General features: G+C 50.1%; 10 protein-coding genes across 10 annotated transcripts; 7 read left to right on the top strand and 3 right to left on the bottom strand.

Annotated features, from left to right (window-relative positions):
• Nucleotides 1–611: 611 nt before the first annotated feature.
• On the top strand, nt 612–2,579 carry COCCADRAFT_91305 (glycoside hydrolase family 47 protein; the record flags this gene model as incomplete). The annotated part of the gene is made up of 2 exons (XM_007712260.1): nt 612–2,348; nt 2,451–2,579. 2 exons carry the CDS (start codon nt 612–614, stop codon nt 2,577–2,579), a joined length of 1,866 nt encoding a protein of 621 aa, XP_007710450.1.
• Nucleotides 2,580–4,009: 1,430 nt separating this feature from the next.
• On the top strand, nt 4,010–4,497 carry COCCADRAFT_51045 (uncharacterized protein; the record flags this gene model as incomplete). Its single annotated transcript, XM_007712261.2, has 2 exons — nt 4,010–4,269; nt 4,326–4,497. Coding segments are annotated over 2 exons (432 nt in total), but the record flags the coding sequence as incomplete, so codon positions are not given.
• An 872-nt stretch (nt 4,498–5,369) lies between these two features.
• On the top strand, nt 5,370–6,018 carry COCCADRAFT_3500 (uncharacterized protein; the record flags this gene model as incomplete). Its single annotated transcript, XM_007712227.1, has 3 exons — nt 5,370–5,438; nt 5,494–5,684; nt 5,757–6,018. The coding sequence occupies 3 exons, from the start codon at nt 5,370–5,372 to the stop codon at nt 6,016–6,018; spliced, it is 522 nt and encodes a 173-aa protein (XP_007710417.1).
• A 1,154-nt stretch (nt 6,019–7,172) lies between these two features.
• On the bottom strand, nt 7,173–8,319 carry COCCADRAFT_35204 (uncharacterized protein; the record flags this gene model as incomplete). The annotated part of the gene is made up of 3 exons (XM_007712248.1): nt 7,173–7,534; nt 7,603–8,153; nt 8,216–8,319. 3 exons carry the CDS (start codon nt 8,317–8,319, stop codon nt 7,173–7,175), a joined length of 1,017 nt encoding a protein of 338 aa, XP_007710438.1.
• A 663-nt stretch (nt 8,320–8,982) lies between these two features.
• COCCADRAFT_91386 (uncharacterized protein) lies at nt 8,983–12,153 on the top strand (the record flags this gene model as incomplete). The annotated part of the gene is made up of 4 exons (XM_007712263.1): nt 8,983–9,030; nt 9,110–10,030; nt 10,076–10,389; nt 10,443–12,153. The coding sequence occupies 4 exons, from the start codon at nt 8,983–8,985 to the stop codon at nt 12,151–12,153; spliced, it is 2,994 nt and encodes a 997-aa protein (XP_007710453.1).
• A 736-nt stretch (nt 12,154–12,889) lies between these two features.
• COCCADRAFT_3503 (uncharacterized protein) lies at nt 12,890–14,619 on the top strand (the record flags this gene model as incomplete). The annotated part of the gene is made up of 8 exons (XM_007712228.1): nt 12,890–13,050; nt 13,112–13,188; nt 13,241–13,280; nt 13,331–13,400; nt 13,448–13,507; nt 13,557–13,899; nt 13,950–14,215; nt 14,266–14,619. The coding sequence occupies 8 exons, from the start codon at nt 12,890–12,892 to the stop codon at nt 14,617–14,619; spliced, it is 1,371 nt and encodes a 456-aa protein (XP_007710418.1).
• A 618-nt stretch (nt 14,620–15,237) lies between these two features.
• Nucleotides 15,238–15,813, bottom strand: COCCADRAFT_35207 (uncharacterized protein; the record flags this gene model as incomplete). Its single annotated transcript, XM_007712249.1, has 1 exon — nt 15,238–15,813. One exon carries the CDS (start codon nt 15,811–15,813, stop codon nt 15,238–15,240), a length of 576 nt encoding a protein of 191 aa, XP_007710439.1.
• A 1,485-nt stretch (nt 15,814–17,298) lies between these two features.
• COCCADRAFT_24764 (glycoside hydrolase family 12 protein) lies at nt 17,299–18,168 on the bottom strand (the record flags this gene model as incomplete). Its single annotated transcript, XM_007712240.1, has 3 exons — nt 17,299–17,378; nt 17,459–17,679; nt 17,750–18,168. 3 exons carry the CDS (start codon nt 18,166–18,168, stop codon nt 17,299–17,301), a joined length of 720 nt encoding a protein of 239 aa, XP_007710430.1.
• Nucleotides 18,169–23,255: 5,087 nt separating this feature from the next.
• On the top strand, nt 23,256–23,414 carry COCCADRAFT_91395 (uncharacterized protein; the record flags this gene model as incomplete). Its single annotated transcript, XM_007712264.1, has 1 exon — nt 23,256–23,414. The coding sequence occupies one exon, from the start codon at nt 23,256–23,258 to the stop codon at nt 23,412–23,414; it is 159 nt and encodes a 52-aa protein (XP_007710454.1).
• Nucleotides 23,415–24,183: 769 nt separating this feature from the next.
• Nucleotides 24,184–25,365, top strand: COCCADRAFT_91341 (carbohydrate-binding module family 1 protein; the record flags this gene model as incomplete). Its single annotated transcript, XM_007712266.1, has 3 exons — nt 24,184–24,420; nt 24,473–24,778; nt 24,835–25,365. The coding sequence occupies 3 exons, from the start codon at nt 24,184–24,186 to the stop codon at nt 25,363–25,365; spliced, it is 1,074 nt and encodes a 357-aa protein (XP_007710456.1).
• Between the last annotated feature and the right edge of the window lie 237 nt (nt 25,366–25,602).

The following is a 25,602-nucleotide window of genomic DNA, read 5'->3' on the forward strand; positions in this document are numbered from 1 at the left end:
GCGTCATATCCGACAGGGTAGGACATGGAGTTTCTTTTGTTAATCCCACTCGTCGGACTCACATACAGCACACGACATGTTTTCTTATCTTCTTTTCCTGAATGTGTAACTAGTTTTTGGGAACATGGTATAAATTAGCACTAATGTCACAACGCATAAGTTTGTACCCGAGAAGGAATTGGAAGATGCACTGGTATAATGTATGTAAGCTTGCTAAGGCCCAAACTTGGAGTGCTATTTTTGCAAGCCAGATATGATTGCGTGGACAGCCGACTATTGGTTTGCATAGTTATTCGTAAAACCATGGACTATAGCAATTTTTGGTTACGTGAAGTGCGATATGTCTCGTATGTGGTGCCGTAATGCCGAATAGCAGACCGACTAGCCCGTATCTATCGGATGACCTCGTAGCTAAGCGGACGCCCCAGGCAAGGATGTTGAGCTCGCCGCCTTGGGTACCGCCTTGGCAGGGACACTGCATCCCAGAGGCAGGCATTAGCTTCCCCACAATCTGTCCATGTAAGATGGAGTCAGCTTCTTGCGCGTTCTCCGTACTCCTCATTCCCCCCTTCTCTTCGCCTTGTGGGAGTCGTGGGTAATTGTAATACATAATGGCGCTGATGCGGCGCTACACTCTCTATGTCCTTATGGGCTTTAGTCTCATCTACTTTCTTTACTGTCTCAAGACACCTTATGAGGACCCAGACAACGCGGTTATAGTCGGCGACCAGGACCACCACGAACACGAGCACGAACATGAGCAAGACCACAAACACGAGCACGAGCATAAACATCCAGATCAACATACACACGCAAACGAGCCGCAAAGGACACAAAAGTTCCCGTCGTTTGATTGGGCCAAGGTGCCGTTCCACAATCGCATCGAGTCGTTCACTCCGCTACCAGCCGGCGAACCGAAAGCGTTACCCAAGATCCAGTTTAAATTCGGAGCCGAAGACGCCACGGCGAAGAACATCCGCGAAACGAGGAGAGAAGAAGTCAAGAAGCAATTCTTCAAATGCTGGAAGAACTACCGCAGCCATGCATGGATGCACGATGAGGTGCGTCCCATAAGCGGGGGAGTGTCGGACCACTTTGGAGGCTGGGCCGCCACGCTCATCGACGCGCTTGACACGCTATACATCATGGGTTTTGAAGAGGAATTCGCGTCGGCCGTCGAGGATGTCGAGCGCATCGACTTTGGATACACGGATTTGGAAACGGTCAATGTGTTTGAGACCAACATCCGGCACCTGGGTGGTCTGTTATCGGCTTTTGAACTCAGCGGCGATGAGCGGTTGCTGAAGAAGGCAAAGGAGGTGGGTGAAATGCTGTACCATGCTTTCGACACACCCAACCACATGCCCATTACGCGATGGCAGTTTCGCGCTGGGGGTGAGGGCAAGCCCCAAGCAGCAGATGGACAGGTTCTCCTTGCGGAAATTGGAAGTATGACCATGGAGTTTACGCGTCTCTCGCAATTGACAGGCGACCCAAAATGGTACGATGCAGTAGCAAGAATATCCCAGCTTCTAGACGCCCAACAGGGCAAAACGAAGCTTCCTGGCATGTGGCCGTTGATGGTGAATGCACGAAATGCCGATTTCACCCAAGATATCAGTTTCACCCTTGGCAGCATGGCCGACTCCGCATACGAGTATCTGACCAAAGAATACATGCTCCTCGGCGGCCTCGACACCACCTACCACAAGATGTACGAAAGCGCCATGGAAACTGCCTCCAAACACATCCTCTTCCGCCCCTCCAACCCAGAAGACTACGACATGCTCGTCTCGGGCTTCGTCTCCGTCTCCGAAGACTCAACCCCCCACCTCGACCCTGTCCTCCAGCACCTCGCCTGTTACACGGGCGGTATGTTCGCCCTCGGCGGTCGCCTCTTCTCAAACGAAACACATCTACAAATTGCTCGCAAGCTCACCGACACATGCGTCTGGGCCTACCGCGCATCCCCCGCAGGCATCATGCCCGAAGTATCGCATCTGCTCCCCTGCGCCTCCTCCACCACATGCTCCTGGGACGAATCCGCATGGCAACAAGGTATCATGGCCCGCACCTCCGCCTCCGAAAAAGAGCAGGATCTACTGAAGAACATTGCGAACTTGCGTCTTCCACCGGGGTTCACATCTATAGAGGACCGCCGCTACATCCTCCGCCCCGAGGCTATCGAAAGCGTGTTCGTCATGTATCGCGTTACGGGTGAGCAGCAGTGGCAGGCTGCGGCGTGGGATATGTGGAATGCGATTTTGAAGTCTACCGATACGGATATTGGGAATTCGGCGTTGGTGGATGTTTCGGCGCCGCAGCCGCCTAGGGAGGATAGTATGGAGGTATGTTCAATGCTCCCCTTTTTCATTGTATCTTCCTCTCTCCCCTCCTTTTCTTGCTACCTTGAAGGCCTTGTTGAGTATGTTGACTGATGATAACAACAGAGCTTCTGGATGGCGGAGACGCTGAAATATTTCTATCTTACATTTAGTGAGCCCAGCGTTGTTAGTCTGGATGACTGGGTTTTGAATACCGAGGCACATCCGTTTAAGGTGCCCAAACCCAAGGCTTAGAAACGACCTTGGTTCTTCTTCCTTTATTTTTCTTTTCTTCCAGGTTTGTATAATATAGAAAGGGGAACGGGATATATGTGGGTTTTCTTAGCATTTATTTTAGGAAGAAATAAAAGATCATATGCACCCCCTGTGTAGTACACAGATATAACGGAGAAAGTGCATCCCCAAGGTGAAGAGACACGCTGTGTGGCGAGACAAGGTTCATGGTTCGGACTACTCGGAGATCGCTTCTTCACAAACTTGTTCGAGATATAGCTGACACATCATGGTTTCTACCAAGAAACAAGCATAGTATATTGTATTGGAAAGAATACGGTCCGACGCTAGTCCTATATGCCACGCTAACGTTAATGCGCAGGTTGGACGCTGCGGCAATGCACTGAAGGCAGCTTTAGAGGGAGGTCACGAGTGTTACACAGAGTTGAGTGCTTATACTCCTATAGGCTCGATCTGAGTTAGGGCGAGTAGGAATGGGTGTAAGCGCCATGAGGGTTTTGTCTAACAATTCGGCGGAGTGGTGTGCTTGAGAATAATGGGTCTTCGCAAACGCGAATCTATATTTCTACAAACTAACAAGTACCAGTCTTGCAAAGTAAAGTGGCTAGTAAGAAATCAAAATATGAGTTGACTACAAGAATAGTAATAATGAAATCTATCCATCCTTGTATCCTCATTGCTTCCAGTCATGTCCTCTCTGGCTTCCCATTCTTGGCAGGATGCCAACACTTAGCGGGAGGTCAAGTCACGTAACCATTGCCCCGCGATGATCATCTCGTTCTGGAATCGAGCAATATTTTAACCACCTGCTCGTGGCCTTTAGCTGAAGCTGCCTGCAGTGCGTTGTCGAAGCGTCCACCCTGTGCGTTAATCTTAGTGCCCTTTCTAAGCAGTACAGTGGCGAGCACAATCAGCTTCCGGTTCAGCGGCAAATCTCCACTGCTACCATGTCGGCACTATTGCGTAATAGGCGTGGCTTTGTAATCAATACCATATGGCGTATTGCAAAGTTCAGTTATACAGATGCAAGATAGGCTGTCTAAGTTAGTAGTAATCTACAATAGTCGCAAATGCCGCAGATGACCAGACACGGGAGGCTGAAGTCTTATGACGTTGTCAAGGCATCAGGAAGTAAGCCACATGACTCCAATAATATAAATAAACGACGAATCCAGTCCCTATCCAACACTCATTCACCAGCCATCACCTCCTTCCAAGTATCCACTTGGACTCGACCTTGTCACATTTACTCTTACACAAACAAGGAGCCAATCATGTCCGACCCCATAGCACATGATTCTGCAGACTTGCGGCACGGAGACAATGAACAGCCACCATCGAACCAACAGTATGCACAGGAATCAGCCTCGCAAGTAAGCGATGCTGATCCTTCTGTTGAGAGCGCACCTGCGAATCCATCCCGGCAGACTCGGGATATGGTCAATTCTCTGATCAAATACATGAAGAGACCAGAGGATGGAAAGTGCTTCACCTGCCTCTGCAAGGACGGCGTTCTCCGAATCCTCTACTTCCTACCCGCACCACTCGACGAGCCCACTCCAATCGCAGTATACGACGCCAAGCCTCTATCTCCAGAACTGCTCAAGGCGTACCTTGACTATAGGATGGAGTGGAGCCAAGAGGTAGAAGACCGCTTTCGAGGAGTCGATGGAACATCTGTTCCACAAGAGTTAGTAGTTCACAGATAAATACATGGTTGCAATTCTTGTTTGACTAACTTATTAGGCATTGGTTACATCCCCCACCGGGCGTAATCGAATCCCGGGGTAGCAAGAACGAGCGCGTTGAAGAAATCAAGAGATACAATGACAAAGTACGACAAGGCGAAGGAAGTGGCAAAACAGCGGGGCCAGCTTGTGGAGGCATGCCCAGCAATTTTGATCTTCGTCCACGTTGAAGCAATCTGCCTATTTTGTCCTGCAGTGCTTACATCACTGTTCACTCGTGACGGACAAGTAGACAAGGGTTGGTTGTATGCAGTGTAATCAAACGTAACGATGGATTTCAATAGTAGAATCTCGTACAGCCTCAATTGAAAGTATGCCCAGAATCTCTAAACATGTATTGACAACTTGTCTTAGCGTTTGCACGATGTCTGCTTCACTGGGTATATCTATCAACCCCTTGATATCAGTAGCTCTCTGATCATGTTGAGATATTCGAGCAAAGCGAGCCAGCCTACCAACAAGATAGATTGATATCAAATCTACATGATTCTCGATGCCGCGTCCTACTGTGTTAATGCTTATTGCAATGAACATGCCAAGATCCCAAGGCTTGCTCGAACATTCTTATAGGTCGGTTAATACGTTACGGCGTAGCCCTTGGCACAAAGCATCGATATAACAATCTACAAGTCAGTTGAACAAAATCCCATACGCCCTTGAAGGCGGGGTTCGGCTTACGCCGCAGTACAGTATAGGTGGTTATAGCCAAACATAAGCTCCAGGACGGCACGAGATTGGTTTGAACATATCTATAGAATTGATGATGTATTACGGCGTATCTGTTCAGGATAGTTGGTATTACAATAAGGTGCAATTGGTTAGTCATTTAGGATCCTATACGTTCTTGCAGGCGGATTCGGCTCGCACCACAGTATAGCATAGACTGGATCCAAACATACCTACACTCTTGCACGACACGAGATTGTATAAAACGATACTCCAGCTCTCCTAGCAGATGCCTTGAATCACTGAATCGCTGGTTAACCTCTATTAAACGCCCGGCAAATCACTACTTCACTAGACTTCACTCTCGACTATCACCATGAGACTTTCACTTTTTCTGTCTGCTAGTGTAGCTTTCTTGCTCACAACAGCTACATCAAACGAAGGAGTAAGTCGAAAATGTGGCTACTTCGGCGCAACCAGATATTAACCTTCATCTCTAGTCGCTATCTGAGGCCATCAAAGGCCTCGCCAAGGGCAACGGCGTTCAAGTGCTAGGGTATGATGGAGTGCTGCGTAGCCTGAATCTAGAGCGCACCAAGGTCATCGATTACATCCAACTCGACAAAGATCAAGTTGCCGAGTATGTTAAGACCCGCTTAGATGAGAGTGTCCGAGAGTACTTCACTGGAGTGTAAGTCTACCTTGCCCCTCGCATGCCGTCAACATGACAGATAAGAGCTGATCGTTGGTCAAATGAATTTAGCGATGGCACGACCGTTATCTCCAAGGAACAGTTGCTAGCTGTTCCAGACTTCATCCAGCCGTATGTACCAAAGCCGCAGACATCCAAGCCAGGGAAAGAGGTGTCTCCTTTACTGGAAAAAAGAGCCTGTAACGACCATGCCTGCGACGGAAACGAAGATTGTTGGGAGTTGAACTGCGACGACTGCGTGTGGCGGTCCCAATACTGTGGAGGAGGATCTTGGGGCTGTATCAACTACTACCGTTGCTCAGAAATCTATTGAGATGGATATATATATCAGTCCAGGGGGGCTTCCACGCGTTCGCAACACTGTTCCACCAGCGGCAAGGCTGTTAGAAGCAATGCACAATTTGCCTTCTCTTCCGCCTTTTCTATTTTCTGTAGGGCGTGTAGTCGTATTTGCGCGAGAAGGTGCTGGCAGAAGAATACTTCTTATAACTAGACTTGTAACACGAGTTTACATAAGCACACTTGTCGTGGATCGAATCTACAAGTGAATCTGTCAGGTGAACTGTGCCTGGAGAATAGAATTAATCTGGAAATCAGAAATCGACTGCGCTCGCGACTGTACCTTGACCACGCCCTGCTCGTAGTTACAAGTAACAGCAAGAAAGATTCCTTCTCCAAAGAGAAAGACGAGTGGTTGCAGAACTCACTCGGATTCACGCAGGTGCTTGCTCACTCAAAGGGAAACGTTCTTACATCAAGGCCTAAATAGCTTTGCGAAAGCGCTGATGAAGCATATTGAGGCAGCGCTGGACAAAGAACACGGGGTACTATCCATAAGAAATCAATCGTGTGCATGCATCGGTAGATACTTCTAGGTGGCCATCAGCATACGCCACATCAATCTCTAGGCCTAAACAATATCATCAAAGCGCCGAATTCTTCACAGTAAAATAAAGTCTAGGCCTACACCCGTTGCATACCTTTTTTCAAACTATCTTTTCACTTCAGCCCCCTAATGTCTGGGTAGACCCTAACAGTAATTAATTATCAATGCAAAGTGTGAACGACAATTCGAAAAGATTTTAAGATGAATGGTGCCGAAGCTCCAAACTGCCAATCCGCCTCACCACATGGTGTATCTCTCCACTTAGTGACGCTTCTTAGTGTTTAATCTAAGCTTTTTTCACGTCTACGCTGTTGGGAATGTCAATCGTATATCCATCTATACATAAGACATGATCACTGAGCTAATGTTCAAGCACGTGAATCTCCAAAGAAAAGACGTTTGTTGGGTCTATACCGCTAATAATATATAAATCCGTAGTATGCTCAAACAACAGATCTAAACGCCAGCGCAACGTGGCACATTCGAAACAAAAAAGACTAGGGCCAAACCAGGGTATATATACACCTGACATGATTGCATAAAACTCTTAACAACGGACATGGAGAGCTCTTTCTCTCTCTTTACTTGATGAGCACAGGAGCTGCCTGACCCGCCTTCTCGGCAGCTATGTTTGCCAGTTTCTGCAGCTTCTGGGCGCGGACCTGTCTGAAGTAGCGGAAAAGCAGAATAAAAGAAAGCTCGATGCGCTCCTTGGTCATCATGAGGAAACCTTGGACGAGCAGGCCCTTAAGAATCTGGGGGCCGATGCCCTTGAATAGTGCCATGGCGCCCTCGTTTTGGATAATGAATTGCATGACTTCTGTGAAGGACTTGAAGGGCTTGCCATTCCTGGATGGCGGTGGTTTTGACTGCAGGCCGACTTTTGCGACAATGAGGGGTTGTGTCGCGATTGTTGCGAGCATCTTGGAAAGCGAGCCGAGGACTGTTGTGTGTTAGTCTTTTTGGTCTGGACTACGCAAGCACAAAAACGCGAGGAACAGGATAACTTACGAAAAGCCTCCATGGGCTTCAAATTCTTCTTTCCTGGGTACAAGACCTCGCGCAGTCGTTGGTAGGCACCGTATGTGATGGAGGGGTTGATGACCAGAACCAAACTCGCCCTCAATCCTCGCCAAAGACCAGTCCAACCGTCTTCACCGTTGATTACATCCATGGCGGTGGCAATCATGCCCTTGCGCTCCGCTTTGCTCATAGTCTGCTGCCTCGTTGTCACTACCGCAACGGGGATAGTAAACAGTTGGGCGAGGGCGCCGGCAACGGCTCCTAGCGAAAGCTCGACAGCGGTACCGGGCGGCGTTTGCAGTGCGCGGTTGGACATGTAGAGAGTGCGGACAATCGTGTACCAGTAAAAGTAGGCAAAGTTGGTGGAGGCTACGCCGAGCAGCGCACCTCCCATGCCGGCATACAGACCAGACAAGCCCTCCTGGGCAAAAACCTTTCGTATCGCATCGAGCGCACTGTCGTAGTGCTCGTCATCAGCAGGATTGGCGCCGTCTGCGGTTGGAGAGCGCTTGACCTGAACTTGTAACCGCGTCTTGATCCTGGGGAATGCGTTAGCGTGTGCCTCAAGACAGCAAGAGGGCATGTTGGCAGGGATACGCACAAATCCAATGGGTAGACAAGAGTGTTTGCGATGACTGCGCCAGCGGCGCCGGCAACAGCATTACCCCATGGCGGTAGGGTCTCTACTTTGGACTGTCCGCCCATGGTAGCGGTTGTGGGAAGCGGTTATCGGAGAGACGGCTCAAGCACTGTGCTGACAGACAGAGTACGCAATCGGTTATGGGAAGTGGTAGTGTTGTTGGAGTGTAGTTGCAGTTATCTCATGGCAGAGCGGCCAAGTAAAGATTCAAGATGGCAGCATCGGAGGTGTAGGAAAAGTGGGCAAGGGACGATTGTGACGCTCCGCAACGTGATAGCGCGGTCGCAGGCATGGCTGACCTCTCCCGAGGTCCCAGAGGCCGAGGTTCAGGCTCGGGCCCATGTATGACGACACACTAGAGGCGTCTGCAGCGTAACCTTTTATTGGGCATGGAGTTGGTAAGTTCAGACACTATAACAAGAACAGTAAAAAAAAGTGAATCGTTTTAGAGGTTGAGAAGGAGAAAAAAGACATCGTCTCTTGCCTACCGCCAATTGTTCGTGTCTGGCTCACATGGCAATCGCGACTTTGTTCGGGCAGGAGCGTGCGTCGCGCTAAACCTTGTAACTCTCCGGGCAACAACACCAGGACACCATCGCCGTGTCTAGCTTACCTCTGACCTCAACCCCCGGTGACTTTATCGGCATGACCCACTACAGGTAATCTCGTATTCTCCGTGCCGTATTGATCAAACCCCTGCTCCCTTGCTCCGTTTTGTGCTTTTCATCATGGCAGACCGGGCCGCTCAGCTTGAGGCTTGCAAAGCTGCTGCAAGCGTATGTGACATCGCAGCCAGTCCTCCCACTATAACAGTGACCCTTGAACGGCGCCGCTTGCTGATGTGCGGCTCTCTAGAAATACCGCTCTCAACTGGATACGGCTGCTACTAAAGATGAGGCTCTCACTTTAGCCATTAGCGCAGCTGAGAATCTCATGAAAGCGCTCAAGTTGGCGTCAAACCAAGACGAGAAGAAACTGCTCAAAGCACAGTGTGGCGAAATCATGAATGTTGCCGACCGCATCAAGAAGACTGGAATGTGGACACAATCTGCGAAGCCACAGTCAAATGAATCCAAAAGCCGCCACATTGGCCAGTGGGCCACGCAAGTTGCAGTAGCAGCAGATTCATCATCGGCTTTCCAAGACACTACTACACGGTCAAGCTCTTCTCCTCATGGAACTTCCTCTGCCTCAACACCCGATGCGTCGTCGTATCAAGATAGCCCCAATATCAGCACCAGTAACGCTTTTGATATTGATCGTGCATCTAACCCAAGTCTAAAGTCGTCCTCGCAACCCTATCCTGCCAGCACACTTTCTCACTCAACTTTACCCAATGTAAGTGAAGCCGGTTCATCACGAGCGGCAGCTTCCCACCCCCAAATATATAGGTTGCGTGAGCCGGTGTCAAGCAGGCAACTCTCTAAGAGGGAGGAAATCATCCTACTAAAGGCCTCCATGGTCAATGGCTTCAAATTCCCACCCTGGACCAAGGAGCCATCCGCAGACGAGTTCGCTTCACTTCATGGAGATGGCGATTTCATCGATATGGGTGAGCTTAGTCTTTCTCCTTACCAACAGCAATTCTTCCTGGACTGGCTGCGGGCAAAAGAAGCTGTACCACCGCCTTCTCTATCCTCCGATAGCACAGAGAGTGTCGGACCTTTAATGTCCAGTTCGAAGCCTCTGGATCTCGTACAGGACGCGGCTACAGATTGTTCGGTGGTCACAAGTCTATGTGCTGGTATTGCTCGTTCAGAGCGTGGCCATGAACAGGTCCGTCTTCTAGACCCATGGGAGGTTTGGTATTGACCATTACAGATTCTCACCAACAAACTATACCCATTTGATAAACAGCGTGGAAAACCAGTGCCATCGTCAAATGGCAAATATGTTGTGCGACTCAACTTCAACGGTTGTTGGAGAAAAGTTGTCATTGATGACCGACTGCCTGTTTCAAAAACCCACCGGGTGCTCCACGTCATCGACCGCCGCAACCCAGCCTTGTTGTGGCCAGCACTACTCGAGAAGGCCTATCTGAAAGTCCGCGGCGGTTACGACTTCCCCGGTAGTAACTCATGTGGTGACCTATGGGCAATGACTGGCTGGATCCCGGAACAAGTCTTCCTACAAGAGTATGCTACATATATTCTTAGACTTGCTCTGAGGCACGCTAACTGATTTTCAGAACGGAGACAGTCCCTGACCAGTTATGGAAGCGCATCTACAATGCTTTCATGTATGGAGACGTTTTGGTCACTGCAGGCACAGGCAAGATGTCAACTAAGCAAGAGCGTGAATTTGGACTCGAGGGTCAGCACAGCTATGTCATACTTGACATGAAGGAGACGGATCACGACCGGCTGTTGCTCGTCAAAAATCCATGGATCGAAGGTAAGGGTTGGCGTGGGCCTCGTCCATCTGCCGTGGCTGCCATGGATAACTCTACTGCCGGAGAGCTCAATACCAGTGTAGAGGTTTATCACAGGGACAGCGTTCCGACACAAGATCGGCCTCAACCAACAACGTTCTGGATAGGGCTTGAGCAGGTCATACAACATTTTGAGAGTCTATATCTCAACTGGAATCCGGGACTTTTTCGTTACCGTCAAGATATCCATTTCGAGTGGGACATCAATGCGTCAACACCAGCCGGATGCATAGTCAACAATCCACAGTTTGCCTTTACATCCAAAGATGCCGGGCCCGTCTGGCTTCTTTTGAGCCGCCATTTCCGGGATGTACAAGAAACCACAAAGGAAGATTCAGACGTATTCAACGATGGCAGCGTTCGCCATGACACTCAACTTGGCGGTAGCGGAGAGGCACCAAAGGGTTACATGAGCATGTATATCTGTACTGGACATGGAGAGCGGATTTACATCAAGGACACGTACCTAGAATCAAGCGACTATGTGACAACGCCTCAATGTCTCCTCCGCAGCGACATGGATGCCAACACGACGTACACGGTGGTGATTGACCAGGACGACTTGCCTCGGTCAAAGTACACATTTTCGCTGTCGGCATTTGCCAATACGCCCATGACACTTGAGCCAGCGACACAACGACTGCCGTTACAAGAGATTCAAACCGGAGCTTGGACAAGACAGACGGCAGGCGGCAGCACAGACTCGCCCAAGTACTTTGACAATCCTCAATACTCACTCCATGTGCACCAACGCGGCTCGCTAGCGATTCTGCTGACGAGTACAAATCACGAACATCCTTTGCACGTCAAACTTGCGTTTGGACACGGGAAGAGGCTGTATCGGTTACAAAGCCGGGATGTGCTTGCAGACTCGGGCAACCACCGCAGTGGATGTGTTTTTGCCCAGATCAAGGATGTTCAGCCGGGATACTATACCATTATATGTTCGCTATTTGAAGCGGGACTGACTGGGGACTATACACTGCGAGTCGACAGCAGCAGTCAGGTAGGGCTGACGCCGATAGCGCGGGACGGAGCAGGGCTGCTCTCGATGAAGCTTGCTCCAGCGTGTTTTGGCGCACATGTACACAAGGTGGCAGCACCAATTCGTCTGCATCGGTTGGCATCATATACAATTATTGCGCGGTTCTTGAAGGCAACAAGCCCTCGGGCAATGGATCTGGGCAAGCTAGCGCGCAGCCCGCTGCGGCTGAGCGTTGAACTGGGACGGGGTCCAGAGCGCAGAATCATCATTGCTAGCGAACAGGGGGAATATGCAGACTCAGCCACGGTTCGGTCCGAGAGCGTCGACATTGATCCGATGGATTGTAGGCAGGGGGATGTGTGGCTTGTGTTGGACAGGTTATCGGGCCCTAGCGGACCAGTGGAGGAGTGGTACGACGTGGAAATGTATGTCAACACTCCGCAGGCGTGTGAAATTGGGGTTTGGCGAGACTGGGACGACTGATGAGGCTTGTGCGAGGGCGCCTGGTGCTAGTGGGTGAGGGTGTGCATTGCCGATCTCTTTGGTCAGACGTTAGGCCCATGTGGGCAGGTTGAAGGTCAGGATACGTTATCACTCGAAGAGTAGCGGATATGGGTGGGAAACGTGTGGCGAGCCCTCAGACGCCTCATGGAACTCTGAAGACGCCACAGTGCGGTGAAACATGGTAGGGGGTGGTGGACGGCGAGTGTAGATCCAATCAAGGGGTGCACGATCTGACAGTGCATGACCCTATTGCATGTTTCGTCTTGCCGCAGACCGCATGATGGACGATAACGGCGCGCCAAGCGCTGCAAAGCGGACCGGCAACCGTGTGACCAAAGCGCTTGTTCAGGCCGGGTATGCGAGCATGATGGTGGTGATGATGATGAGTGTTGTAGTGTAGAGTATGTCTGTATACGCACGAGTGTGTAGAGAGGGTGTGAGGGTGCAAGAGTAGTGCACCAAGGGCAAGTGGCGTCTTCTCCACGGGTGGCTAGGCCCCTACCCCGCTGCAGCAAGGTTCAAGACTATCGGCTGCGCTACGTCAGTCAGTTCCTCCGCGCGCGCGCTAACACTAAGAACATTGCAAAAGCGCACCGCTTCAACACCAAACCCCCAACCACATCCCGACCCTTCTCCGCAATACTGCTCTGGCCTCTATCCCCACCCGACACCACTCATCTTGACGACCACATATACATATCCACGCCAAACTGCCATGGCGGACCTCGCCCCTGAGAAGGCCCAGTCGGCCTCGGCACCCGCGTCTACCCTCAACTCTGGCGACAATTCCCGGGCGCCTACTCCTTCAAACGCCGCCGCAGAAAAGGCTCCCGATGATAGTTCCAAGTTCAAGACGTTCTTGGGTATATTGAGGAGGTAACGTTGCACCGCTTAGCCACTGTGCTCCCTCAGAAAGCTGACTGTCTGCTGCTTGTAGGTTCATTGGCGTCTCCGACCTCGCTGCCGTCCGATTCTCTCTTCCCGCACAACTCCTCGAGCCCCGACCAAACTTGGGTATGTAGACTGGATACTTAGTCACGATATACAAGATCTGATGGGATAACAGAGTACTGGCACTACTTGGACAGGCCCGACACATTCATCAGGTCAGTGCAGCTTGCATGCTCCCACCAAGAGAAACCACTGACTCGTGCAGCATCGGAGACTCAGATGACGATCTCGGCCGCATGCTGGGATGCCTGCGCTTCTGGTTCACCAAGGACTTGGTATGATGCAACTACAAATCCCGCCGACATGGCTGACACTGGCGCAGAAATACGTCAAGGGCAAGCCATGCAAGCCCTACAACTCTACCTTGGGCGAGTTCTTTAGGGTATGTGGCTGGAATAGCTTCGGATGAAGCCGCTTGCTAACCCTTGCAGTGTAACTGGAAAATCGAGGATACACATCCCACGCTCAAGACGCCCAACTCGGCTCCCACAAGCGCTGCCAGTAGCACCAAAGGCAGTGGCAAGAAGGTGACCGTCTCCTACCTTACCGAACAGACATCACATCACCCCCCGGTTTCGGCTTTCTACGTCGATTGCCCGGAAAAGGGAATTAGCGCGCGAGGATATGATCAGATAAGCGCAAAGTTTACTGGTACGAGCGTGCGTGTTGCGGCTGGTGCTCACAACCTGGGGATCTTCATCACCCTGAAGAACCGCGACAACGAGGAATACCAGCTCACCCACCCAGCAGCTTACCTGGGAGGTATCCTGCGAGGTATGTGCTCGCTGCTAGAATTGGCGCCAACCGACTGACCGGACGGACAGGCTCCTTGAACGTCTCCGTCGCTGACAGCTGCTTCATCACCTGCCCAAAGACTGGATTGAAGGTCATCCTAGAGTATCAGGAAGAAGGCTGGCTCGGTCGGTCCCAAAATAAGGTCATGGGGGTCATCTTCAAGTATGACCCAAATAACGACACCATAACAAAGATCAAGGACGTTTCAGACAAAGACGTTCTTGGCCGGATAGAGGGCAGCTGGCAAGACAAGGTTTATTACACTCTCGGAAGCAAGCCCTTTTCCAAGGTCTCCGTAAGTACACTGAATAGGGATTTGGCTGCCGGCTCTTAACACTTGAGTAGGAGAAGAACCTCATCATCGACCTCAACCCACTCGACCCCGTCGCCAAGATTGTACCGCCGATTGAGAAGCAACTTCCCAACGAGTCTCTCAAATTCTGGGAGGGTGTCACAAACGCCATAGTAGGCAGGCAATATAGCGTGGCTACCACCCTAAAGACCGAGATTGAAGAGAAGCAACGGCAAAAGGCTGCGGAGCGCAAGGCAGCCGACAAGGAGTGGCAGCCGCGATTCTTCACCGGAGCCGTTACGCCTATCGGAAAGCCGGACCTTACCAAAGATGGTGAGGAGGCGCTCAAAGGTCTCCATGAGGAAAACTATGACCTCCCGCCAAATCAAGAATATGGTGCTTTCTAAGCGCTATTTCCTATACCAATTTGCATTTGCGGATGACGGGCGCGAACTAGACTTTGAATACCACGTCCGCTACCTCGTCCAATACGATCGCGTACGAAGCATGCCACCCTCGTTTGGGATATCACCTCACATACTGGGAACGCTCTTTGTTGGTTAGAGAGGAGCATGGCTTTGTCGATGGCGTTACACATTTATTCTATACTTACCAAGGGGGCCTTACAATCATGTGTCTTTTTGTCACGATTATTTACGAATAGATTTCTAGACTGCCTGCCTAAAATAGGCTTTACTGTCTTCATACCCTTTCAGCCGGGGATGCTGATTTTGAAAAAAAAAAGATACCCAAAGCAACATTAAGTCCACACGCAACAATCGCCTACAACATTTATGGAGTTATGCTGATATCAAGGTTTCGCCTGGAAGTTGAAATCCCAATGAAGGGTACAAGAAATATCTATTAGGATGGTATACATACCATGTGCTGTCTGTCTATTACTATCTGATTAGTATCACTTGATCCTCCGTATCCTTGGCGCCATACGCCTTTCTCTCTTCTCTTATGGCCCCCGTCCCTGATATCCATACTCCCAGCCTTTCTGACGAAAACAAAAAAAAACATCAACATCCAACAACAACCCCAACATCATCAATCGCAACACTCCATCCTCCATCCCCCTCAGCCCCATACCCCTGTACCGTAACCGCAACCGTATGTCCCACACCACCCGCCCCCACATCCTGCACAACCACCCTCCCCCCAATCCTCACCCACTCCTCCTGTCCCTCCCCGACCTCAACCCCACCCCCACAACTCCCCCCATCAAAAAAAACCTCAACCCTCGCCTTCGCCTTGCCTCCCCTTGCCGCCCTAACCCACGCATAACACTCCACCGCCTTTCCAACCTCCACCTCAATATACGACTGCGACAGCGTAAGCGTAGATAAGATGTCTGCACTGCTGTTGCATGAGGCGAGGTACGCGGTTGCGCTGTTGTGGCCCCCGGGGTTGTCGCGTGTGAGACTGCGTGAGGAGAAGGAGCCGGTGGCTAGGGAGAGCCAGGGGGACAGGTCCTGCGGGTTGGATTCGAAGGAGGGGTTTTGGAGGAGGTTGGTTGAGGTGCAGGAGTTTGAGATGGGGAGGGCGGTTGTGGTGGTGGTGGTGGTGGTTAGGAGGAGGGTTGGTAGGAGGAGCATGGTTGGTAGTTTGGAGTGTGTGGATGTGAGTTGTTAGAGTCCGCCTTCTTTTTCCTTCCTTTTGTCCCGGTCGAGAGTCGGAAATATGAATGTGCCAGCGAGATGGTTGGAGTCAAGAAATCGTTGTTGTTTGCGCTCGTGGAACGTGTGACAAGCAAAGCGCAGCCAGCCGAGTTTGTCCTTTGCAGTCCGAAATCGTTTGTTTTGCCGAATAGTAGAAGAGGAATATATTCGAGTGTCCTTCGTGTTGTACAAACAATAGTACAAATGTAAGAAAAAGTCCCGAGTGACGTCTTTGTTGCTAGCCTTGTTTCCTCGCGGTCACCTGTTGTCGCAACTTCTTCATGTGCCCCGTCCGCGTGAGGAGACAAAGCAGAGAAAACCACGAGGTGCTGAAGATGACAGAATGGAAAAAAAGTAAAAGAGGAAAGAGTCTTGTTTAGATGCCAAATGCAAGGGAGTGATCTGACGTCTAGGTCTATTCTAGAAAGAGAAACAAGGGAAAGAGGAAAGAGGAATAGTAAGTTGAAAGAAGGAACAGAAACGGATAGTAGCAATGTAGAAAAACAAAAATCTTGATACCTACACTCGTAAATACCACACACACACACAACACATCCCTACCCTCTCCTTTTTTTTCCCTTTTCCTTCCCGTCTACAACCATCCAACCCACTGCCAGTTCAACCACACACAACTCCCCAATCAACAACCCCCATCCCAAAAACAGCCAAACAACCGACACACAAAAAGGGGGTCTACGGGATAACTTGAAACACATCATCCTTCCCAACCTCTCCATCCGCCAACAAATCCCAACCCAGCATATCTACTTTCAGCCCCAATTCACCGGCTCCATCCACACATACGCCAGCCCGGCATCTCGCAAGCTCGCCTGGTTCGGCACTCGTAAGTGTAGCGTCGGAGGGGGGCGCACGTACCCCCGTGTGCGTTGGAGCCAATAGCGGGGCTGCCGTGGCTTTTGGCACTGGGATAAGCGAGATTTATGGGCAAGGGGGGGTGGGACGAATGGGATGGGCGGTACGCATATTTTGTAGAGGATTGGAAGTCGGAGGGCGAAGGATGTGACGGATGTTCGGAGGTTTTTTGTTGTGTGTGTGTATGTGGGGGCTGGGAAAGGGGGGAGGGGGGGTCAACGGTGGGTGGTTGTGGTACAATATCTTGCATGGTAGTAGGGATAGTACAAGGCGAGAAACGTTGCCGCAGTCGTTGGACTTTGTTAATTTGAGCGTTTCGAAGAAGGTAAGGCTAGATATATACAGCTGAATAAGTTTGAAGAAGAAGAAGAAAAAAATCGCAAGACATCTCGAATATGTACACCGTTTCCATCATTACCGCTCGTATAAACTTTGTTTTAGTTTGTTTTGTTTGTGTGTCTCTTCGATCAGAAGAATTTTAACCAAAAAAGGGGTGGAATTTCCGTGCGGGAAATAAAAAGACCTTGGTTGGTGTTGTTCGTTTCTGATTTAATAAGCGTTGGCGGACCACTGGTTGACGGTGAACTTGGCGGGGCCACCAGTGAAGGCCTCGGTACCGAACTGGTAGGCTATCATGGCTGTTAGCATCTTCTGCATCATCATCATCATCATCATCATCATCATCATCACCACTTTTAAAAAAACTTACTAATGAGGTTCTGGCTGTTGATGGGGAAACCCTTGTTGTTGGCGAGGTACTGGAAGAAGTCCTTCATGCTGGCCTTGAAGTTGTAGATGGGGCCCGAAGGAGTAACGAAGCTGTAGACCTTCATGTTGCCGTTGAGGCCGTAGAAGAGTTCCCATTGGCGGCCAGCGACGTTGACCATCCCTTGCGAGGATCCAATGGGGTACACATCGTACCTGCCGAGCCTATAATCCTCAAACGTTAGTATATGTGATAGTGAAGAGCTAGAAGGTTGGATGATGGTGTAAAACGTACCAGACCATGAGCTCGTAGTCACCGCTGCTGGTGGGGTGGTTGACGTTGGCAGAGGTGAAGAGATCGTAGGCAACATTGCAGCGGATGTTGGAGGTGTCGTAGACCCAGTAGGCCTCGGTCTCGAGGTTGCTGTACTGGCTGACGGGCTTCTTGGTGATTTGACGGCCAGAGTAGACGTAGCTCTTGACATTGTCACGGCCACCCTGCCACTGCCAGTTGGAGGTCCACTTGGCACCAGTCTGGCTTACGCTGTTGACGTAGGTGCATTGAGATCCAGAGGTGGCTGAGCTGCGGCCCCAGATGTTGTTGTTGAGCTCGTAGCCGTTGCTGGAGTAGTACTCAAAGTCCTTGCAGAGGGTGGCTTGCTGAGCGGCCGTGAGGGAGGCTAGAGCACTGAGAATGAATGATACAACCTTCATGATGGGCGGTTTATGGTTGACGGTTGATTGGCTTGGAAAGATTGGCTGTTGTGATGCGTGCTGTTTTCCCTGTGCGTATCCTCGACCTTTTGTACTTCTCCATAGTTGCCTTCACGACTCCACATGGTCTAGGATCATGACTTTAGACGGTGGGGAAAGCTTCAGTGGGTCCTCATATAATTCAGTCCTCCATCAGTCGCGATGCTTCCCTAGATTCCGACGCGTCTCCAGAAGCGACCGCTCGAACAAGTTGTATCCCCAGTCTCATGGGGGGACCAACTACTCATGTGAGCAGGCCCTGGGCGGAGAATTTAATATGAATCGCCAATCATGTGTCGCGTGGCTAACCCACTTGTATTACCTGCATCGGCGAATTAGTCTCCGCTCGAACAACGGCCTGGGAAACAACAGGTAATATCCTGGATATCTGCCGTCGTGTTCTCCCGACTACCGGGCGTTGTTCTGAATGCGCTCAAGTTCCAGAAACATACCCCACAATTCTACGACCGTGCTGACATGATGCCTTCCATGTTTTTCCTGTTTCGGCAGGATTCCAGTACCTCACACGTGGGCCGGGGACGATCTGCTCTTCACGTCTAGCTGTTTTGCAAGCTTCTAGAGTCATGTTCCTGGTTGTTCAATGTTCCAAGGACCGGAAGCGTTCCCGATTTTCCTGTTTCTCAGTCGCGGTGGAAGAGGACGGATCGGACTGTGATACCCTTCAGAGCAGTAGCTCTCTCTTGGAAGTATTGGAGGGTAAGCAGATGGACAGCACAGATGCAAAGTCCCGGTAGTTGAAAGCAAAGCCATATGGGAGATGATCCTATCTGATATGCAATGGACGCAAGAGTGGGGAGAGCGTTGTCACGAGGACCTAGCAAAATAGATGAAACTGATCCTTCTAGGCGCAACGGGGGTGCGGGATTGGCCGCACGTCGATGCAGGAACCCCTATGTACCTTAATATCGAACAAGATATAGAGTGGCAATGCCATTAATTCTTTGAGTATCTCCTGCACTGCAAAGGCAGTTTACCAGCTCTCGAAAAGCTCGCTCTGAGGTCGCATCCGCCAAGGCAGCGGCCCGGGGTTCGGTGCGGGGGTCAGCACAACCCCAGTATATCGTCACCCGCGTTGCATCATCTGACAATGTACCTATACATACTAGTGTTTTCTTCACTGCCGTGGTAGTCCGTCGTGAACGCTATTCTTCGACCGCTGGAAAAATTCCGCGCTCCTAACGCGTCAGTGCCGAAATGAGTATCGTAGCCGCCTGAAAGACGTTGGAATCTGCAAGTACAACTCTACAATCCTAGTATGCCGGGGGGGCGTTTCACTTACAGCCTGTTAAATGATTGTTGAACCACCGATATTTACTTTAGTTTCTCCACATGCCAGCCCTCCATGATACAAACCTTGTTCGCAAAGGGACATTGAGCACTTTGTGTATAATGAATCATTTTTATCAACATCATAAGCTCTCCCAAGCTTTTAAATTTAGATGTCTTCTCTCTTCACAAGGTTCGGTAGTTTGGCCTTGTTTGGCGGGACGGCTAGGTGATCTCAATCCCGAGTGGTGGACCCACTCTTGTGCGTTGAAACATGCTTACTCCAATCTAGACTCGCTTGGTGAAGGTGTAGAGAGATGGCTGGCTAGAGCTACGACCGACTTGTCTCGACCCACTCTATTGCTTCGTATTCGCACCGGTTTTTGTTCACTTTCCATCTTAATGATTGGACCAAGTTTTTCTTCGAGTATTTCAACCCTGCACGTATACTTGACCCGCTGATTGCGACTAACAATCTTAATTCGACGTCTTCTGTTTTGATATATGAATATACTCGCAGACCGTGTGATTTCATCAGATTTGTAGCTGGGTAGATGGGACCACTCTCTTCTCGTGGTATTGAGCTCAAGTCGTTCAGAGTAGTACTTGTGGCTATATCTCAAGGTGCAGCAGCAGCAAACCACTGTTCTAATATTGAGTAGCCCCTACGCAAGGCTGACTAACCGAAATCGTACCACTCGTATCTACGAATTACATCTGGGCAACGTTCATCACGGCCCGTCTGACACGAAATGCTTCAATCTGAGGTAGCCTAGTGGGAATCTAGCCGAGATGAGCTGCAATGATATTAAGCTCGCACCACTTCTTCTATTAAGGCCAAGCTTTCCACGATACGAGCGGGATGTCTTTTCTACAATTTGCTCATGCACACTGAGATAGATAAAATGTAATCTATGTCCGAGAGTCGTCCTTCTTGTCCGAATTGTAGGATTTGTAGGAGGTAACATTCCGGCATGTCTGGACGAAATGATGGTGTTGGAAGCACAATCATACGACTATCGATGTCAGTACATGGAGTTTCTTGTGGGTTGTAGGGCTTTCGTTTTAGACAGTCTGGCCCTCAGGAGACGCCCTGTTGTGTCCAACATTCAGTTCAAGCTCAAATAAAGATACTGGGAAGCTTATACAGAAACATTGTTTTGCTCCACCACCATGTTCACTGTAGCGTCCGTATGTCTACTCCAGGTTCCGACTTACAACCAATCAAGACCCCTCCGTCTCAAAACAACCCCTCATCTGCAATACTATCGCCTCCAATAACATATCCTTGGCTTCTGCCCAAGCAATACCCTCCCAACACTTTTGCCCCTATCCTCCACATCACCTGAGTGCGGAACTGCTACGGTGCTATTACTGGTATCAACAGTTTTACATACATGTACCGTAACCTGGTTATATTAGATGACCCCAGGCGCTTAAGTGGCCTGTGTGTACACTTTGGAGTTCTTGTAATTGACTGGCGTGATATATCTATGTGTTCCATCCAGAATCGTAATAGGGATATGGAATGTGTCCGCCTTGACGACAGTAATGTTGCGCTTGCTTTCTTCGTGGCAAGGTTGCTTGTTTGCCGGCGTTGCTTGTCTTTGCATTGAATACCGTATACCTCGAGGCGCTGTCGTACCGTTTGCGATAATGGGCGCTAGTCAAGTTTTTCTAGTGAGTGTTTAATTTTGACGTTGGGTTGTGCTGCTCCCTGTATATCCTAGGGTAGTTGTTTTGGGTCTTGTTGTTGAGTATGGGGGATATGTTGAGGTTGGCATAAGTATCTTTTATCGCATCTAGTATATTTGAAGTCCGCATTAGATTTCTGTCATCATTAAACACATCTCTAGCCTTGACTGCAGATTCCATCCCTGTCTCTTAGCTATGACACGCTTTTGCAGATACCGTATAGTAGGCCAGAGACTTGTGACAAATGAACGAATGATAGAAAAGCCTGCTTTTCCACACGAGACTCTTCTGCAACAAACCGGAATTTGAAGACTGACCCTATTGTAAAGTTCGGTCGTTTGAAAGTGATCCTCTTCTGCCGATTTAATTCAAGCCCTCCATTCATGAGCTTTCTTCTATCTAGGTATTCCACCTGTGTCTTTACGTATTGAACTTGTGTTTAACACGTCGAAACAAAGACTGAACACAGGAGACTTTGATAAAAAGAACTCATTAATCTGGCCATATCAAATGACCATCAACTTAGACAACCTCTTTCCATAGTTTGCAAAACGAGCTTGCTAGTGTACTCATAGGGTCCACTGTTCGTAAGTAGAAGGCGTGTTGGCACTTCGTGAAAGTCCTTCGCTATTGATATACTTTCTTAACCAGAAAATTGGCTGATATTGATTCAACTAGGACATGAAATAAACCACGGATGTTCCTGTTTCGCACGTTGCTAGAGTGGAAACTAAACATGAAGTCTCTCCTGAGCTCTCAGTGCGTGTACAGGAAACTGGTCGATTTTCTTGTGGTCCAGCAGAATGGCAAAATATGAGGAGAAAACACCACTCATGTAGTTTTTTTTTAAACTAGGCTTTGTCGAAATCTGGCCAACACTTGGAGACAGCTGCCGCATTTATATATACATGTACCGAATCACGGTGGACGGCTCTCCGGCGTCAGCTTTCCCTAAGTGATGCAAGTCGACAGTAACGGAAAGATTGTCTAGGCCGAGTCTCCCTAAAGCAGTTGTAAGACCTGAGTCACATCGGCCGGATTATTGAAAAAGGTACGCGAGAGGACTACGTGTACTAGCGCATTCCGCGGGTTTGAAACACTATGAAACATCTTGGAAGACTTTGGAAGGATTGGGGTCTTCGAATGGAAGAACCGGGAGGCGCGGAAGGGGTATTACACAGCAAAAACAAAGTTTAAGGCTCATCTCCACACTACGGAAAGTGCCCGCCACGGATGTCAGGAAATCCGGCTAGATTGTGGTTACAGGTGTGACCGAATGGTGATGGCAGGTTTACTCAGATGGAATATTATTGCCGGATACGCGCTCTTGGGACTGAGTTTTAGTGATTGGCGACGTGATCATACAGGCCCTCTGACTAGTTACTCGGGGGGTCCGTATCAGGAATTGTTCTAGGTGTCGACTCAAAACGCCTCAAAAAGTCCTTTGGTTTGTGGTAATTTGAGAGCGTACCTAGGTACGTGAATGGTCTTCTAGATAAACACGACCAGGACCAATTTTCATTGACCTGTGGGTGAGCATGCGCTTCTTCCAAATCTTAGACCTGAACAGCCACTTTTACACAAATGCACATTTGCATCACCAAAACAAGTTCCAAGGCGCGTGAAACTACAGTGTATAGTGGATGAATATATTTAGATTAATACCAAGACATAAGAAGACAATGCCAAGAAGCAGCCAAGAAGCAGCACGTTTCACGCAGACCCACTGTTGCGAGCACAGCCCTGGCAGCAATTCGGTCGAAGTGGCCAAACGTCTATATGAAACAGATGTTGTCGAGTTGACGAATGGCGAGGCTTAGTTTTGGCGGAGACACAAGTTTTGGGTTAGATTGATGGATGCCAAGCTACCGAGCTGTGGAGAAGCAATCCAACTTGGTAGTATTGTCACATTGAGATTATCCCAGCGGGCCCTACCGCGTTTCTTCGACAGATCGTGACGATGCAGCCCCCTTTGGACAGGTACATAGTAGCACGTACCTGATTTGACTGACTCTAACTGCTAAATACACAAGCACATAAGCACAAACGACGGAATAGGCTTGGCAATGTTGCGTGTGCACTGCGCCCCTCACTCGACTTACTCTCTTTCCTTTGACATGTACCATCTGTCAGCGCCTACGGCACGGCGAGATACCACAACAGCCACCCCGAAAGTATGTTCGGTGCCAATGCAACATGACACCTGCCTCCCAAGCCCGAGATGATGTCTGGAATACCCGCCGTTGCCCCATCGCCTTCCCCAGGGCGCCGCCACCACCAAGACTCTACGTGGGCCTCCGTGTCAAAAGTAGTGGATGTCAACGACATTGTTAATGCGCACAAGAGATATTGACGTACATAAAAAAACAAGTACATGAGGCGTTCACGTACCGCGGCCCTTGATAGAGCCGTTGCTTGATCAGTGGCAGCAATGATTTGCATTCATGATTCATGCGCATAAGTTCGAGAACACAAGACGCAAAATTGTACGCACCTCGAGCAAATCCACCATAAGGCGAACAAGGGCGATCGAAACATTGTGCACTAGACGCGTTCCGCCCAGACGGAGGAGGTCTTGGCTTCATCTGCACCGTTGACGATTCCCCCATGGCCCATTGACAGTCCAAACAGCGGGCTGCGACTCGTATCAGCGCTAGATGGCTCCTACCCGCAATGGCATTTGGATTAGCCGCCTCGTCCCTGTCGTCTTTTCTAGGCAGAGAAGCGGAGCAACCAATAATTTCCAAGCGACATGATTGATCTCTGGACCCGTACGCCTCTGTAACAAAAGAACTGAATAGTATAAGAAGTACCTATCCACCCCAGAGATGAAAGGGCACGCTTGACGCTCAACCTTCATTCATTCTACATATTCGATTCAGTCTTTTGACTTGTTCGTTCTTTTCGACTTCAGCTTCGAATAGTCACTCTTTCACAAGACAGGTTCTACACTCGACCAGTTCATCAACCAGCCGCCCCATATCCTCATTCAAAATGAAGTCTTTCATCTCTGCTCTCGCTTTCGCCGGTGCTGCCAGCGCCCACTGCACCATCTGGGGTGTTTCCGTCAACAACAAAGACCTTGGCTACGGCAACTCTCAGGGTGGATACATTGACACTCCTCCCAACAACTCTCCCGTCACCGATGTCACCTCCAAGGCGATGGAGTGCAACGTAGCCAACATCAAGGCGGCCAAGTCCATCTCTATCAACCCTGGTGATGAAGTCGCTGTAAGTATTTGTATGCCACAGTTTCGGATTGAAGACGTGCTGACATGACCAGGTCCAATGGTTCCACAACGGTCCCGGAGCCGGCGACCAAATCATTGATGGATCTCACAAGGGACCAATCAACGTCTACATGTCAAAGGCTGGCTCTTCCATGTCATGGACCAAGATCGCCGAGGATGGATGGGATGGCAAGTCGTGGGCTGTCACCAAGCTCCGCGATGGTGCGTACAACGGAAAGAAGGGACAGCACACATTCAAGATGCCCAACGTCGCTGCCGGCGAATACGTCATCCGTCCCGAGATTATTGCTCTCCACGAGGGCAACAGGCCCTCGGGTGCCCAGTTCTACATGGGATGTGTAAGTTGGCTAGTTGCATGACGTGCTTAGTAACAGACGCTGACTTGAGATTGCAGATTCACGTCAAGGTTGGCGGATCCGCCAGCGGCTCTCTTCCTGCCGGTGTCTCGATCCCAGGCTACGTCACCGCTACTACCCCTGGTGTCTTGTTCGACATCTACAACTCATTCCAGAGCTACCCCAACCCTGGTCCCAAGCTCTGGAGCGGTGCCGGTACCGCCACGGCTGCTGATGCTGCTCCCGCTCCTGCTGCCTCTCCATCTTCTGCTCCTGTTGCCGGTGCTCCCGCTGCCTCTCCATCTCCCTCTACTGAGGCCCCTTCTACTGAGGCTCCTTCTAGTGAGGCTCCCGCTGCCGAGGAACCCGAGGAGTGCACTGACGATTCTACAGAAGAGCCTGCTGAGGAACCTGCTACTCCCGCCCCTGCTGCTCCCGCTGCCTCTGCTCCTGCCACTGCTCCCGCTACCGGTGGTGCTGAGGCTCAGAAGTGGCACCAGTGCGGTGGTCAGGGCTACACGGGCGCAACTGCCTGTGTCTCAGGCACCACATGCACCAAGCAAAACGACTACTACCACCAATGTATCTAAATTGACATGGTGGACAACCATGCTTGACGAGTGCAGAGGAACGGGTAGTATCGGTGGGCGATATTTGTGGAGAAGTTTGGCTTGTAGAAGTCTGTGACTATTTGCTGGTGGTGTCAAGTGGGCTCGGCCGCCTAGGGCCGGGCTTGCGCACCGCTGGTTTTCGATTCTAATGTACATACGTAAACTCCACGACGAATTGGACGAAAATGCCTCTCCGGATCAATGCCTGTGCCCTAT

This window comes from Bipolaris zeicola (genome assembly GCF_000523435.1).
Source record: "Bipolaris zeicola 26-R-13 unplaced genomic scaffold scaffold_41, whole genome shotgun sequence".
Classification (NCBI taxonomy): Eukaryota; Fungi; Ascomycota; class Dothideomycetes; order Pleosporales; family Pleosporaceae; genus Bipolaris; species Bipolaris zeicola.